Source organism: Oryctolagus cuniculus, chromosome 1 (genome assembly GCF_964237555.1).
Source record: "Oryctolagus cuniculus chromosome 1, mOryCun1.1, whole genome shotgun sequence".
NCBI lineage: Eukaryota > Metazoa > Chordata > Mammalia > Lagomorpha > Leporidae > Oryctolagus > Oryctolagus cuniculus.
This window is the reverse complement of record NC_091432.1, coordinates 86,043,930-86,060,079: the sequence shown is the minus strand read 5'-3', so window position 1 is coordinate 86,060,079 and position 16,150 is coordinate 86,043,930. Positions and strand designations below refer to the sequence as shown.

Here is a 16,150-nt window from a genome sequence, read left to right as displayed (position 1 = left end):
AAAATCGTGACTGATGCTGAGTTGGCAGTCAATAAAGGCTTGTCAACTACTGTAGTGCTTAAGCCCAACAGCAGGTTAGGCCATGTCTGCTTTAAGAGTTTTCAAGGATAAACAACACTCCAACAGCATTATTAAAGAAGAGATGCCTGGCACTTATTTTCCTTCTGGTTTCTACAGGCAGACTCTGGAATCATGAAGTAGTCAACACAGTAACACAGCTCATGCATTTGCAGTCACAAAACACACCCCCAAATTGGAGTGGGGATGTCATTTGGCTTGGGGAGACAAGATCATCAGTGACTGCTACACAGCAGGCCGTCTGCTCCTCTCTGCACACAACAAACCTAAATAACCACATGTTTTCACATCATGCCTGAAAGTAAGTGTGCCATGAAAAAACAGCACTGTAAAAATGGGGCCCTTTAATTCTAGAGGGCTGGGCATTGCATGCTGCCATTCCCTATGTGTACGCGTCATCCTGTTTTACAGGAGGGCTCAGGGGAGTCACATGACACACCAGTGGTCTCGCAGTCTACCTACAGCCAAACAGGGGACTTGAGCCCACATGCTTCCACCACACAGGGTGCCTCCTTATGTTGGCAGAAGACAGCACTGCTCCTTAGTGTGTCTGTGTGTGTGTGTGGTGGGGGGGGTCTTTGTTTTGCCCTTGGGTCAAATTCCGGTTCTGCTTCTGTAACCATGGACAAGCTTTTGGCCTTTTCTTCACCTTGAACCAGTGACAATTGCTATTTACAGTGTCTACCTTGCAGAGTCTGTGAGATTAAATGAGATGATACCAATGAAGCATTGCACTGTGTCTGTCTTCAGGGAAGGGCTAATGCCTGCTAGCCTCTCTTCTTACCACTCACTGCTACAGGGTGTTAGGGAAGAGCCAGGAAGCACCAGTCCTGGGTCTCTCTCCCTTCCCCTTCAAGCACTGTGTGGTAAGAATCACAGTCCCTAGGCTGAGAGCCTCAGCAAAGAATCACAGCGTGCTTTAGCGAACATAGAATGGGATGTAGAGTGATGCAGTAGAGGAAATGTACTCTTTCCTACAGAGACGTCACAGCTTTCAGTCCTGTGTTGTCCCAAACTATGGCCATTGCCACAGGCAACCACTGAGCACACTTGAAATGTGCACTATATTCTTAGTACAAAAAATATAAAATATCTCATTAATAGATCTTTATATTGATTACCTGTGAAACATTTTGGATACAATGGGTTAAATAATTTAAAAGCTTTTGTTTTTGAGTATGTTTTATTTTTAACTGACACATACAGTTTTGTACATATTGATGGGATACCATATGATGTTTCTAAACATACATACATCATGAGATGTTCAATCAGGGTAAACATGTTTTAAATGGTTATTATGTCTTTAAATTAATTATATATATTTTAAAAATATTTTTATGTATTTGAAAGGCAAAGAGAGAGAAAGAGAGAGAGAGAGAAACCTTCTATTTGCTATTAACTCTCCAAATGCCTTCATCGGGAAAGGTGGGGCCAGGCTGATGCCAGCAGCCCAGAACTCAATCCAGGTCTCTTACATGGGTTGCAGGGGCCTGGGTACTTAAACCATCACCTCTGTCCACCAGTGTACAGAGTACCAGGAAGTTGGAATCAGAAACAGGGCTGAGACTTGAATCCAGGCAGCCTGATATGGGACGCAGTTGTCACTAGCAGTGTCTTTTTATTTATTTATTTATTTTATTTATTTGAAAAGCAAAAGGATACAGAAGGAGAGAGAGAGAGATCTTTTTTTTTATTATTTGACAGATAGAGTAGACAGTGAAAGAGAGATAGTCAGAGAGAAAGATCTTCCTTCCGTTGGTTCACCCCCCAAATAGCCACTACAGTCAGAACTGCACCTATCCGAAGCCAGGAGCCAGGTGCCCCCTCCTGGTCTCCCACACGGGTGCAGGCGCCCAAGCACTTGGTCCATCCTCCAATGCCTTCCTGGGCCACAGCAGAGAGCTGGACTGGAAGAGGAGGAACCGGGACTAGAACGCGGTGCCCATATGGGATGCCAGCGCCACAGGCGGAGGATTAAACCAAGTGAGCCACAGCACCAGCCCCCCTAGCAGTGTCTTAACCACTGTGCTAAACGCCCATTTCAATTTCATCTATTTCTTTTAAACTTTTAAAAAGGAAGCTTCTAGGCAATTTTAAAATAGATCATGGTTCACACATTTCTGTTGGGCAGTAAAGCTCTAGATCATACTGCATGGGCCTCATTTTGGATAGCCAGTTCCAGAATTCAATGAGCAAGCATCAAAGCAACTCACGCACACAGACCAGCTGCTTCCAGCCTGTGATCCCAGGTCCCCAAGTGTGAACGGTGATCATCCAGCTATGTTCAATATATTAACTCTGTGTTTATCTACAGATAGCCCATCAGGCTAATCCGAATAAAAATGGCTTATTTAATTGACAAAAATTTTGTAAAACATGGCAGGAAGAGAAAAATCAATGGCTTCGCAAACGAAGGATGTGGTCAAATCATTCATAAAAGAAAAAATGAGGTGCCAGCGTTGTAGTGGGTAAAGCTGCCGCCTGCAGCTCTGGCATCCCATATGGGCACTGGTTTGTGTTGCGGCTGCTCCACTTTCAATCTAGCTCCCTGCTAATGGCCTGGGAAAAGCAGCAGAAGATGACCTGAGTGTTTGGACTCCTGCCACCCATGTGGATGACCTGCAAGAAATTCCTGGTTCCTGGCTTGTGCTTGGCCCATTGCTGGCCATTGTAGCCACCTGGAGAGTGAACCAGAGAATCAAGGATCTCTCTCCCTCTCTCTCTCTCTCTCTCTCTCTCTATATATATATATATATATAAAAACTCTGACTTTCAAATGAATAAAAAAATCTTTATTAAAGAGGGAGAGAGAGAGAAAACAAAAGTGGCTAAACCCACATTTCCAACACAAACTTATTAACAGAGAAATAAAAATTAAAACTATTTTCCCATTTGTCAGTATTAACAAGTCATTTCAACAAGCAAAATTTTTTAAAAATTTCTCAAGATAGGATACACATTAGGATTGTGTCTGTGTGAAAAACAACGCATAGGAAAGAGACTGGGAGGAACTACTACAAAAGGTAAGGGTTTCAGGTGAAGGGACTATAGAATTTTTCTATTCATACTTTTCTGTTCTTTACACATTTTCTATAATAAACAAGCATGACTACCTTTATAAAAATTTATTATCTAAGTTATGCCTGTACATTACAGAAAAATTAGAAAATATAGATAAGCAAAAATCAGCATATTTTAAATAATCAGAATAAAGTAGACAAAATGAAATTTTAAAATGAGATGAAATAATACAGGATTTCTTGGGTCTCGAAATCTTAAAGTTTGAATACTCTCACTCAGTAAAAATACCTCATATCTACAGGGAACTATGTAACTTTCAGTATTTTCTTCTAAGTTTTTGATCCTCAAAGCAACACAGTGAATGGAATATTTACCAGTGGTTATCTCTGGATAATGGAACTGAATGTGTCCTTCTCTTGGGGGTCAGGAGAGGATGGGAATTATCTATATTTCTAAATGTTCTACAACAGATGTTTTATTTATATAAGGAGGAAAATCAGTTTTCGGGACAATTTGCTGTAACAAAATTTGCAGATAAGAAAGCTGTACAACTAGCTACAAGATGAGAGAGAGTCAGAATTCAAACCCCCTCAAGTCTCCTTTTCCAAATCCATGGTACTCCCTAGCTGCACTCACTGGTCACACAGACACTCTAGTCTCATAAATGTTCAAGTTAAGACTCAAACCTTGGGTAAACTCACATCAAAATCACTGCTATGCAGGGCAGACAGAGCTAATCCTGCTATTTAGCAGAGTCCCTCATTGAATGCATTACAGCTGGAATAGCATCAGATTTCCTGAGAAAGTAACCTGAATCTGACCCTACCTTGCTAAAATTCCCACACTGCCGAGCTACTTGTCAGGACACACAGAGCACTTCTCTTGGCTCAGCCAGCCATAGGTCAGCCCAAATACCGTACAAACTCCTGATTCTTGTGCAGGAACTCAAAACACTAGGGTAGCTGGCGGGATTTCTATAAGGCTGCACGGCCTCATTTTCATTAAGGACAAAGTGTAGTTTTTAATGCAACGGCCCTGGCTCTGGCTTACCTTTTGGACCCACATAGCAATTTATTTTCATAACTGTAAAAATTGTAAATCATAATTCACTTTTTTGGGGCTGGCGCCGCAGCTCACTAGGCTAATCCTCCGCCTGCGGCACCGGCACACCGGGTTCTAGTCCCGGTCAGGGCGCCGGATTCTGTCCCGGTTGCCCCTCTTCCAGGCCAGCTCTGTGCTATGGCCAGGGAGTGCAGTGGAGGATGGGCCAGGTGCTTGGGCCCTGCACCCCATAGGAGACCAGGAGAAGCACCTGGCTCCTGGCTTCGGATCAGAGGGGCACGCCGGCCGCAGCGGCCATTGGAGGGTGAACCAACGGTAAAGGAAGACCTTTCTCTCTCTGTCTCTCTCTCTCTCACTGTCCACTCTGCCTGTCAAAAAAAAAAATAAATAAATAAATAAAATAATTCACTTTTTTGGAGACACACACTCCCCAAATTCTCCTCCCTCTTCCAGCCATTTCTAACACAAAATAAGAGTCATTACCGGACCTCTTTCTCGTAACACCCGCACAACTTGTTTCAAACATGGAGCCCACCAGGAGTAGGCCCTGACGCTCAGTGTACACTTCCAGGCTTGTTCACATTCTAAACTGCACTCTGGCTGCACTGTTGGGCTGACATGGGTTCCTGGAGAACTCCCACCGCCTTTATTTGCCACACTCCCTTGTGCTTCTGAACTTGGCCCCTCTTCCCTCCCCCTCTCCCCTTGCCCTGTCACGCACATGTTCCCAGAGGATGTAAGTACCTTTGACCCAATCCTAAATAAAATAAAATCAGGACGTTTCCTTGCGGGAAATGCTCAGTGCCTTTTTTTTTTTTTTTAAAGAAAATAGTGATCTGTGATTTTGTCATGCCACAGCTCTGCTTCTCTCCATGAACACAGAACTCTGCAAGGCACCCGCATGGTGATGACTGGACTGTGCTGAGAGGTGAGGAAGGAAAGCCACAACACCTCCAGCTCTGACATCTTCATATACGATGATTTATGTCAGCCTAGGCCTGAAGGACTGGACCAACCACAGTGATCTCAGGCTTTTATAAAGGATCTATCTACACTGTAAAAACCAAATTAATAATTCAGAAGTGAATGAAATAGCCAACAGTTACCATTCTTGTCTCTGCTTCTAGAAATCTAGCAAGTCAAACCCCCTGTGCTGAAGGGATAAAGTAGAGCCAAGAAAGGGGCAAAGAGGCCCAGTACAGGTTCAGAGGGGAATGTGTAGTCTTAAGGGTTCGTTGCATCAGCGAGAGTCATTTTCATTTTACAAACTGAAACTGCCTACATAAAAATTAGACTTGAGTCATTATTTATCATCTTCTAAAACTGAAACAGTCTGCTAAAAATGTCTATAGAAAACAGACCACTCCTTCCAGGCCCTGCCCCGAAGTGAAAGCAAACCAAAAGACAGCTCACACCCTGTAGCTGTCAGCAAGGTGAAGTTTGCTCTTACAGTCTTCCCAGCATCTGGAGACAAAGAGGTCTATCTGGAGGGCTTTCGTGATAGAGTGTGGAATATTTAATCTGTATTTTGGTCCTCAAAAAAAAAAAAACAAAACACAAGTAGGCAGAGCCACCTGGCCATCATATGTGAAACACAGCATTCTATAACTCTGATAAGAAACTCACCAGACTAGTCCACAAAAGAAAAACTCACACCTGTGCCTCCACTGCAACATACAGTCCTGAGAGGTGCAGTGCACAGCAAAGACACCCAGGGTTTCACCCTGGCTCCCACACTGCCAAGCTGGTGGCTGTGACTAAGTTACTGCAGCCTCTCTGTGTAGGCCCAAGGCTTTACCATATGTAAACGTGGAGGCATAAACAGTTATAGAATCCTTGTAAAGATTAACAAAGAAAACTCACACAAAGCGCTTGGTGCACAGGAAGCACTTGGTGAAGGCTGAGTCCCACTGCTACCATCACTACTAACACCACTGCTCCATTGTTTCCTGCCATGTATAGAGTGCCAGCAAATGAAAAATCAGACCAACTGTGAGAGAAAACAGGTTCTAATTCACACCAAAATCATTAAAATACATGAATCACAGGAAGGACCAATTTTTAAGATCAAATAAATCAAACTAATAAACATACTCTCCCCACATTAACATAGCTAGTAATTGCTAATTAAAAATTTGAGATGACACTATTTGCCTATTAAATCTCATTTGTGATTATAATGACTAATGTTGGCCAAAGTACAGAAAAAGTCACTGTAACATTTTCCCAAAGTTATCCAGCCTCAAAAGCCATTAATTGTTCACTATAATTGGTCCAATAATTTCATTTCTAATAATGATTCCTTAAAGGAGTAAGTCAAAGTATGGAAATTTTTATATACTTGAAAATGTTTGTCATATATGTACAGAGAAAAAATGGTATGACTTAGATACATTATGAAACATTACGCAGCAATAAAAAGGAGGGTTATGAAAATAATGAAAGATCATAGGAAAAGGCTTATGATAAAATGATGTCTAAAGTAGCTAAGATACAAAACTGAATATAGTGTTGGATTATAATGTGAAGTAATAAATTTGTATAGGAAAATGTTAGTGGTTACACATGGACAATAGAATACTGTTAGTAAATTTTAGTATCTCTAGTTTCCAAATTTTTTGAAATATGGACAGATTTCTCTGGTATATATACATATATGTGGACTCACATACTCCAATCTGCCTTGATAGAAATCAGATCACTCACTGGGATTCATTTCTGCATTCATTTCTACTAACCCTGCAGATTACACATGTCAAGTCACTGCTTCCAGAAATGCTCCATTTCCACAAAGGGAATCAGGAATTAGTATCTCTTGCCTCGAGGGCAAGGATCAACATTCTCCACAGCAACAAGCTAATTCCCATCTTATCCTCATTCCTATCCATTCCACCTTCAGGTTTAGAGAAAAGCAAAATGGAGCAAGAAGGAAAACCAGAATCTTATCCATGGTCAGCTCATGTTCCCTGTGGGGTCCTGTTGCCCTGACACTTCATTTCTACCAGCCATACCAGCTCACGTGTGACAAGGGCCAAGGAGACAAAAGTTATCTAGGCTTTGACTTGTGGCTTCACACAGGGGAATTCCAGACAGAAGCTAAAGTGCTTTATAAGCATCCACCTCCCCTCGTAGCTCGTCAGAGCAGCTAAGAGGATTTCTAAGCTATGGCGAGTCAGGAATGAAAGCCAGACATCTGAGTTCTTACTCTTCTCCTAAGTTCTATTACCTGTCTCTTCAGATCTCCCTGTCTCGAGGTTTAAAAGGGTGAGGTCTCGACAACATAATGGGTTGGACAAAACCAGTGAAACTTCTTGACATCCTGAGCCCACGTTTGCAGCACCAGGTGGGGAGATGGCTCTGTGATCCCAGAGTTCCCTCCTAGTGTAGGGGACTACACTATGGTATGTAGCTACCCAGCAGCCTGCAGCTTCCTAAATCACCACCACTAGGACTGACAGAGAGCCCTTTAAGGACAAAGCAAGTGAGTGAAATTCAAAGGAGCCTTGCTTATCTCTGGAGTCACAGATAACTGAACATCACACACTGCTAGGTTTCAGCTCCAGCCCTCAGAGTGCAGGCTACGTGAAATGTGTCTGAAGCAGGGATGGATTGGACGCAACTCTGTTTACCCAGTTGGCCAAGGGCTGCACAGCTGAAGCCATGCTGGCCAGTTGTGGCCAGGCTCACAAAGTAGCCTTGTAGTTCTGAGGCCAGCCTCAACGGCCTGTCTGTTATGTATTGAGACATTTTGATGTGTCATGTCAATTCAGTGGCCAGACCTGGCAGTCAGCTCAAAACCCTCATATATTTCTTCTTCTAACGTCATAATTTGACACAAATGACACTTTCTACAAATAACTGTGTAGCCCTCCAAGAAGTACTTCCCTCCTCCTCTAACCATTTCTGCCACCTCACATCATACCTGTTGGCAAACGACAAAAAGCGAAATGACCCACTTTCCACACCACCCTTCAACAAACAGTAAAGCCAATGAAGAGAACGATTTCATCTAGGATATTTTCACCCCTTTAGATGCTGAGCTAAATGTTCAGGAAGAGTGTAAAATATCATAAACAAACTCTGGTATAATTCTGGAATAACTACATGGATTTTTTTGAATGCAGTAAACACAAATACCATGGACCTGAAAGTTTTTGCGATTAAATTTCGCTTCTGGCATGAGAAACTATGAGGAGGGAAGAAAGGGAACCTCTCGAGTACCATCTTGGGTTCCTCCATGGAGTCAGATCATGCCCATTTTAGGAAGAAAGAGTGATGCTGTCTGTCCAGGCCTGAAAGTTGGTTATGCTCCTTCAAAGCTGGCATTCCCAGCCTACTGTGAGCAAATGTGCTGGTGGCTAGGAAGTGAGTGGCAGCTCAGCCAGCTCTCACAGCCAAAGTCCAGTCACTCCCTCTGCAGAAGACACATAGCCAGGGTATGTCCTGCACACAGCCACTGGGCTGCCTGGAGAAAGCCTAGCTCATCCAACTAAGATGGGGAAAGCTTAGCTCGTCCAACACTGAAGCAGATAAATAAGTCCTTTTTGAAAATAGGCAGCAAAATAGGCAGCAACCACTTCTCTTCTCTTCTAATGCTCCATGTTCTCCCTGCACAAGCTCAGCAATTTCTTTTTTTTTTTTAAATTTTTTTGACAGGCAGAGTGGACAGTGAGAGAGAGAGACAGAGAGAAAGGTCTTCCTTTGCCGTTGGTTCACCCTCCAATGGCCGCCACGGCTGGCGCACTGCGCTGATCCGATGGCAGGAGCCAGGTGCTTCTCCTGGTCTCCCATGGGGTGCAGGGCCCAAGCACTTGGGCCATCCTCCACTGCACTCCCTGGCCACAGCAGAAAGCTGGCCTGGAAGAGGGGCAACCGGGACAGAATCCGGCGCCCCGACCGGGACTAGAACCCGGTGTGCTGGCGCCGCAAGGCGAAGGATTAGCTTAGTGAGCCGTGGCGCCTGCCCAAGCTCAGCAACTTCTAAACACTGGTGTTGGTAACCCTGACTTTTGTATCTCCAGACCCAATTTCCCCCTGAGAGCTTGATTTCCACTTGCCTTATTTCCAGCTGTCCTGTTCTTCAATCTCTATATCTAACCAATTACTAAATCCTGCCAGTCCTATTTCCCTACTGATCATTTTTTTAAGATTTTATTTATTGATTTGAGAGGTAGAGTTACAGACAGAGAGAGGGAGAGACAGAGAGAAAGGTCTTCCATCTGCTGGTTCACTTCCCAAATGGTCACAATGACCAGAGCTTAGCCAATTTGAAGCCAGGAACCAGGAGCTTCTTTTGGGTCCCCCATGCAGGTGCAGGGGCCCAAGCACTTTGGCCATCCTCTACTGCTTTTCCAGGCCATACCAGAGAACTGGATCAGAAGAGGAGCAGCTGGGCCGGCGCCACGGCTTACTAGACTAATCCTCTGCCTGCGGTGCCAGCACCCCAGGTTCTAGTCCTGGCTGGGGCACCGGATTCTGTCCCAGTTGCTCCCTTGCAGTCCAGCTCTCTGCTGAGGCCCGGGAAGGCATTGGAGGATGGCCCAAGTGCTTGGGCCCTGCACTCACATGGGAGACCAGGAGGAAGCACCTGGCTCCTGGCTTCAGATATGCGCAGCGCGCTGGCTGCAGTGCGCCGGCCATAGCGGCCATTTGGGGGGTGATCCAACGGAAAAGGAAGACCTTTCTCTCTGTCTCTCTCTCTCTCTCTGTCTGTCTAACTCTGCCTGTCAAAAAAAAAAAAAAAAAAAAAAGGAAGAGGAGCAGCTGGGACAGGAACCGGCGCCCATATGGCATGCAGGAGCAGCAGGCAGAGGCTTAGCCTACTATGCCACAGCACGGTCTCCTTCCCTCCTGATCATAACCCATAATATTTCTCTAGTCCCACTTCCTCAAGCTTCAGCTGCCTTCACCAGTTCTGATCTGTGCTGCTGAAATGACCCTGTATGGCCTTGGTGGGCTCCTGTCTCCCTTTCTTCTAATTCATCCTGTACTGCCATTAAAGTCAACTATTCAACATCAACACTCAGTGCCTATTTAAAAATGTTGCTTATGGATAAATTCTAAATGCCTTAGTATGACATCAACTGGTCTTGGCTTCCTTGTCCAAACACATCTTCTGCCACTTCTTACCAAGTCCCAGCCTACCTGAACTCTGTATAACTGCCACACATTTCAGACAAATCCTCACGGCCTTTCTGTCTGAAGAAATGGCTTTCTGTCTACTTAGTATCTCCTGTCACTGCATCTCTACCCTACAACTCTTTGTTAACATGTTTATTTATTTACCAACATCTACCTGAAAAGGGAGGAGGGTCCTCCATCTCCAGGCTAACTCCCCCACATCCTTAACAGCCAGGGCTAGGCAAGGCCAAAGCCAGAAGCCCAGAACTCCATCCACGTCTCCCAGATGGGTGGCAGAGGCCTAAGCACTTTGAGACATCATCTGCTGCCTCCCAGGATGCATTAAAAGGAAGCTAGATTGGAAGCAGAGTAGCCAAGACTTGAAACTAGGACTCTGATATGGGCAGCAGCTTAATCTGTTGTGCCACATTGCCTGTCCTTACCCTACCACTCTTACTGAGCCTTCAAGACCTCCCGTGGGAAGCGCTCCCCACTGCCTCCAGCCGTAAGTCACACGATGCTGTCTGGACCCGCGGCACTCTGCAGCTTCCACCCTAAAACAGCATGCTGAGTGGCACTGCCAGCTCTGTAAGGTCGATGACAGCAGGGACCATACCTCTATCACTGGTGCAGGGCTCTGCGCAGAGCTGCACAGAGTATACCCTCAGTGAGGGCTGCTCAATCTGCCAAGCAACATTGGAAGGCCATGGGAGGCAGCAGGGCAGGGCCCGGGAGTGGAAGGCTGGTGATGGTCAGTGCCCAGCTGCCCCAGTCGTGGGCAGTGGGGACTGATCAATCTCGCCAGGCTTCAGTCCCCATCCGTTGATGAAGGGGTGGGACAGTGTGACTTCTCCCGTTCCTTTCACTCCTCTGTTCTAGCATTCAGACGACATTTTCCTTTATAACCCACAGGGAAGAAAGACTTCATAAAGCCGTTTGGTCACGTCACGTTCCCTGAGACTGGACACTCTCCACAAAGCCAGCCAGGGAAATTGTGACTTCGCCAGGCCACACAGGGCAGAGTTCCCAACACAGGCTAGCAACGGAGGCCCCACCCCTACTTCCCTAAACCCCCAACTGCCCTCAGTTGCCGTCTACTCTGTCTCACCTTATTAGACGCAGTGCACAAAAACAAACAGTCTGATGACCAACACCGAAAACAGCAAGCACTGTGCACGGGACAGCAGAACATGGGAAAGCTGGGAGAAGGCTCTAGGCCGGATAATCACCTGGTCACCCCGTACTCCGGGGGCGGCTGGTACCTCAGCACGGCCACTTCTGTCCTCGCGGGCTGGGGCGCAGGGTATGGCTTGACCATCTCGTGCAGCATCCCGGGGTGCTGGTCACTGTAGAAGAGTCCGTGGTCCTGGTTCTTGCTGACCGGGGACATCATGGGCTTGGTCTTGAAGGGGTACTCGGGCGGTGGACCGCGCGGGTCCAGCACTTTGCCAGCAGGCGGGGCTGGGGAGGGTCCCCCTCCTGCCTTGAACCCCTTTGCACTCCCTGAGCCAGGGAGGTGCTGCTTGGCCCCGTTCCTCTCCAGGGACAGCTGCATGATCCTCTCACTGAGCGAGCGGACGTGGCCCTGCTTCAGTTCTTTCAGCGCCTCGTCCTTATGGGCCTGGCCGCTGTTGGCACGGTTCACCGTGGGCCTTCCCTCCGTGCGGGCCTTCTGACTGGTGCCCCCGGCCATGTAGTAGGCGTGGCCCACAGCCCCCTGCTGCGGCTGTGGCGGCTGCTGCTGCTGCTGCCCCCTGAAGAACTGCGACTGCGCTTTGGCCTCCTCGTACGTGGGCAGCTCCTCGTTGTTCTGCTGAGGCTGAGTGGAGCGGACCTGTTTCTCCATCACCGTGTTGTCCACCTGGTGTTCTTGACCCTGCGGCTCCTGGCGTGCTGACTGGTAGACCATTTGTGGGTCTTCTTGAGCGAGGTTTTCCGTGGAAGAAAAGCTATTTGGAGGGTGGGCTGGTCCTGCACTCCCTGTGGCCTGGTGCTGAATGGCCAGCAAGTTCATGTTCTCGGTCGGGGTGCCATACCGCAGTTGCTCCTGGATCAGCCGCTGTAACACTGTTCCAGCTGCCGCATCCTCGGAACCTCTCATTTCCACCTCTGAGACCCTTAGGAAGTTTGGGGAGTGGAAGTTACAGAGTGGATCCTCAACTGAAAGACAAACAGAAGGGAAAAAGTATGACTGTTCCACAGGTGCTACATGTCTGCATAATTCAGTCTCACTCCAGCCGCATTTAAAGACAGGAATCCACACACACCACCACCTCCATCCACCCTGGAGCTCTGATGGAAGCACTGCTCCAATTCAGACCCATTTTGTCACTCTCCACGCCCTCTCCTGCTTCCTCCTAGGTGACTCCATCCTTCAACCCGATCCCACAAACACATCCAAGTCTTTCTCATCTTAAAAACAAAATACAGGCAAGATCCAAAATCAAATAAAGAGACGCCACCCTCTCTGGTCCCAATGTAGAGCTCTAATTGCCTCCCTGTATCTCTCCTTTCCTTCTTTCTCTTCTGGTTGCCTTCAGAACACCCTACACTTTCCGAACACTCCACCCACTGCTCTGACAACAACCAAAGCCAAGGGGCATCTTCCCGCTCTCGACTTGGGTACCCACCTTTTGAACCATCGGACATGGTGGACCATTGTCTTCTTGAAATGTCCTCCAAGTTCAGCAACAAGCCACTCTCCCCTCCTGGCTCTGGCTCATGCCTCTCCGTGCACTGCTTCTTGGGCTCCCTTTAGTCATCCTGCCTCTTAAATTCTGGTGTTTCCCCCAACTCTGTCTGGAATGTTCTTTTCACCCTCCCTCAGGAGAGTCTCCCTGTGTCACCACATCATCCCCTCGCCTTCAGCTACCGACTCTGACCTCTGCATCTACACATCAGCCAACGGCCCTTACAGCATTCCAGCTCCACATGATTTCCTTGACTTCCAGTGCTTACCTACTCACCCTATCCCGTTTCCCCTCCCTTGTGTACTCTGGGTCAAGCCAGAAACCTGGGGATTTTCTGAAATTCCTCCAATTCCCCTACCCTCAGTGCCGTGCTTGAGATACTGGTTTGTTTGTCCCACAAAGGTCCATAATTGAACTCTTGCTCCCCAAGGTAGCACCACTGGGAGGTGACAGAATCTTCGAAAGCTGGAGCCCAACGGGAGGTCCTTAGATCACTTGGAGGTGGGCCCTAGGAAGGACTACGAGATGGGATCACACCCCCCCACCTTCTCTCAGACGTCCTGTTTGTGATACAAGTTCCTGCATACACATGCTTCCACCATGATGCCAATGTCATCATTACCAGTCGCCAAAACAATAGAGAATAGAGTTGCTTGATCTTGGACTTTGAAACTTCACAACTGTGAACTAAACAAACTTACTCTCTTTAAAAGTTAGCTGCCTTGCACATTTCATAGTAGCAATGCAAAACTGACTAATGCATTCAATATCCACTCAGTTACTGCCTGGCAATTCTACCTCCTAAACTTCTCTACCAATCTTCCTCTTTATTCCGAGGCCAATCTCCACGTTGATAACTAATAACCAAAAAAAAAATCATAAGAACTATTTTTAAAGTACATATGATGTGCCAGGTATTGTACTAAACTCTGTCCATATGTTATTTCATTTATTCCACGTACAGTCCTAAGAGGCAGATATTGAATCCACAAACTTGCAGATGAGAAGAGAGGCTCAGAGAAGCTAAGTCACAAAGTCCACAAAGCTAAGAAGAGACAGATCCATGATATGACTCCAAATCTATGTTTACTTCAGAACATTACAAGTTCTTGGCATTTCATACACAGAGTGTGCCAACAGTTTCCTTATCCGAGTCCCTGACTCTGGTGTCACTCTCATTTCCAAACCCACCCCTCAAACTTCTCTTCCACACTACCTAGAAACACTGTTCCAATAGGAAAATCTAAGCACATGACTCCTCTGCATAAAATGCCTCAATAATCAATAAGATAAAGCTCACATTCTATCACAGAGTGCAGCGGGTACTGCCCACCTATGCAGCAAGATTTCATGTCCTTCCATACTCTACTGGAAACTTTCCTAGTACAAATAGTTTCTAAGACACACTAGCTCTCTCTGGCCTCTAGGCCTTTGCTCATTCTCCCCTCCCTCCCTCCCCTGCCACCCAAAAAGATTTATCTCATGTTTCCTGTGAAATTCCTAGGGATGTTTCAAGTAGTATCTCCAGAGCTACCTTCTGAGTAAAATCTTTCCTGAAGCAGCCCAGCAGACCTGAGCCGTCCTTCTCCAATACTTCCATTCTGTTAGTATAGACCACTACTGAGGCGATTACCACAGTAGGTGACAATTATTTACTTATACAATATTTCAAACTTTTCCAATATCTGCATGTAACAAGGGCTCAGACATTTGAACAGTAAAAGAACACCTACATGAACTGGACAAAATATAATACTTAGCTCATTTCAAGACAGTCCCATTAAGTAGGGCATTAAGGATACTACACAGCATGATAGTAAAAATTCTACCACTTACTATGGTTAGTGACCTTTAGCAAATCACTTACTATCTCTGAGCCTTAGTAGCTTTACTTGTGCTGAATAAAGCTAGACTGGGGCATCTCTAGGTAGCCTTCAACTCTACAACTCCATACATGATGACTGTATTTTTGGAAATACTTTGAACACATCGTTTTCTCCCAAACCAACTTTCTTCCCAAAGTTTATCTTTTTCCCTATAAAATGGCCTCCTCATTATCAGTCATCCAGAGGAGAGATTTCATATTCACTTTTATTATTTTTTTTTATTTTTTTTTTATTTTTTTTTTGACAGGCAGACTGGACAGTGAGAGAGAGAGAGACAGAGAGAAAGGTCTTCCTTTGCCATTGGTTCACCCTCCAATGGCCGCCGCGGCCGGCGCGCTGCAGCCAGCGCACTGCGCTGATCCGATGGCAGGAGCCAGGAGCCAGGTGCTTTTTCCTGGTCTCCCATGGGGTGCAGGGCCCAAGCACTTGGGCCATCCTCCACTGCACTCCCTGGCCACAGCAGAGGGCTGGCCTGGAAGAGGGGCAACCGGGACAGAATCTGGCGCCCCGACCGGGACTAGAACCTGGTGTGCCGGCGCCGCTAGGCAGAGGATTAGCCTAGTGAGCCGCGGCGCCGGCCCTCATATTCACTTTTGACACTACTTCTCCTTTGCTCTCTATATTTAATTAACTGACAAACTAGTTTTCTCGGGCCACAGTGAAATGAGAAAAAATAAAGGCAGTGTGATAAGCTTATAAAACATATACATACATGTATCCTGACACAGGTTATCATGTGTATACACAAAGACACATCATGAGAAGGGTTATACTTGTTTTTTGGCAAGAACTATCAAAAATTGCATGTCCTTGTGAACTAATGAAACAGATTAGAGACCCTAGAAATTAGTCCATGCATCTACAACAAACTAATCTTTGACAAACTAGCTAAAATCACTTCCTGGAGAAATGACAGTCTTTTCAACAAATTTTGTTGGGAAAATTGACCTCTGCATGGAGAAGTATGAAAGAATACCCCTACCCTACACCTATATAAAAATCAACTCACAACAGATCAGGGATAAACCCAAAACTTGAAACCATCAAATTACTAGAGGGAAACATTGCAAGACATTGGCACAGGCAAAGACTTTTTGGATAAGACCCCAGAGGCACAGGCAATAAAGGCAAACAGACAAATGGGATTGCATCAAGCTAAGAAGCTTCTGCACAGCAAAAGGAAACATTCAACAAAATGAAGGGACAGCCAACAGAATGGGAGAAAATATTTGCAAATTATACTTTTGATAAAGGATTAATGCCCAAGATATATAAAGAGCTCAAGAAACT

The 16,150-nt window shown here is 46.0% G+C and overlaps 1 protein-coding gene across 30 annotated transcripts in view; it reads right to left on the bottom strand.

The window, feature by feature from the left end:
• AMOTL1 (angiomotin like 1) overlaps positions 1 to 16,150 on the bottom strand; it is a 185,867-nt gene that overhangs the window by 64,593 nt on the left and 105,124 nt on the right. For all 30 annotated transcript variants that reach the window (XM_051820643.2, XM_070076937.1, XM_051820632.2 and 27 more), the window contains one exon: positions 11,514 to 12,444. In XM_051820643.2, coding sequence (XP_051676603.1) covers positions 11,514 to 12,444 — 931 coding nt within the window. The remainder of the gene's footprint in view (positions 1 to 11,513; positions 12,445 to 16,150) is intronic.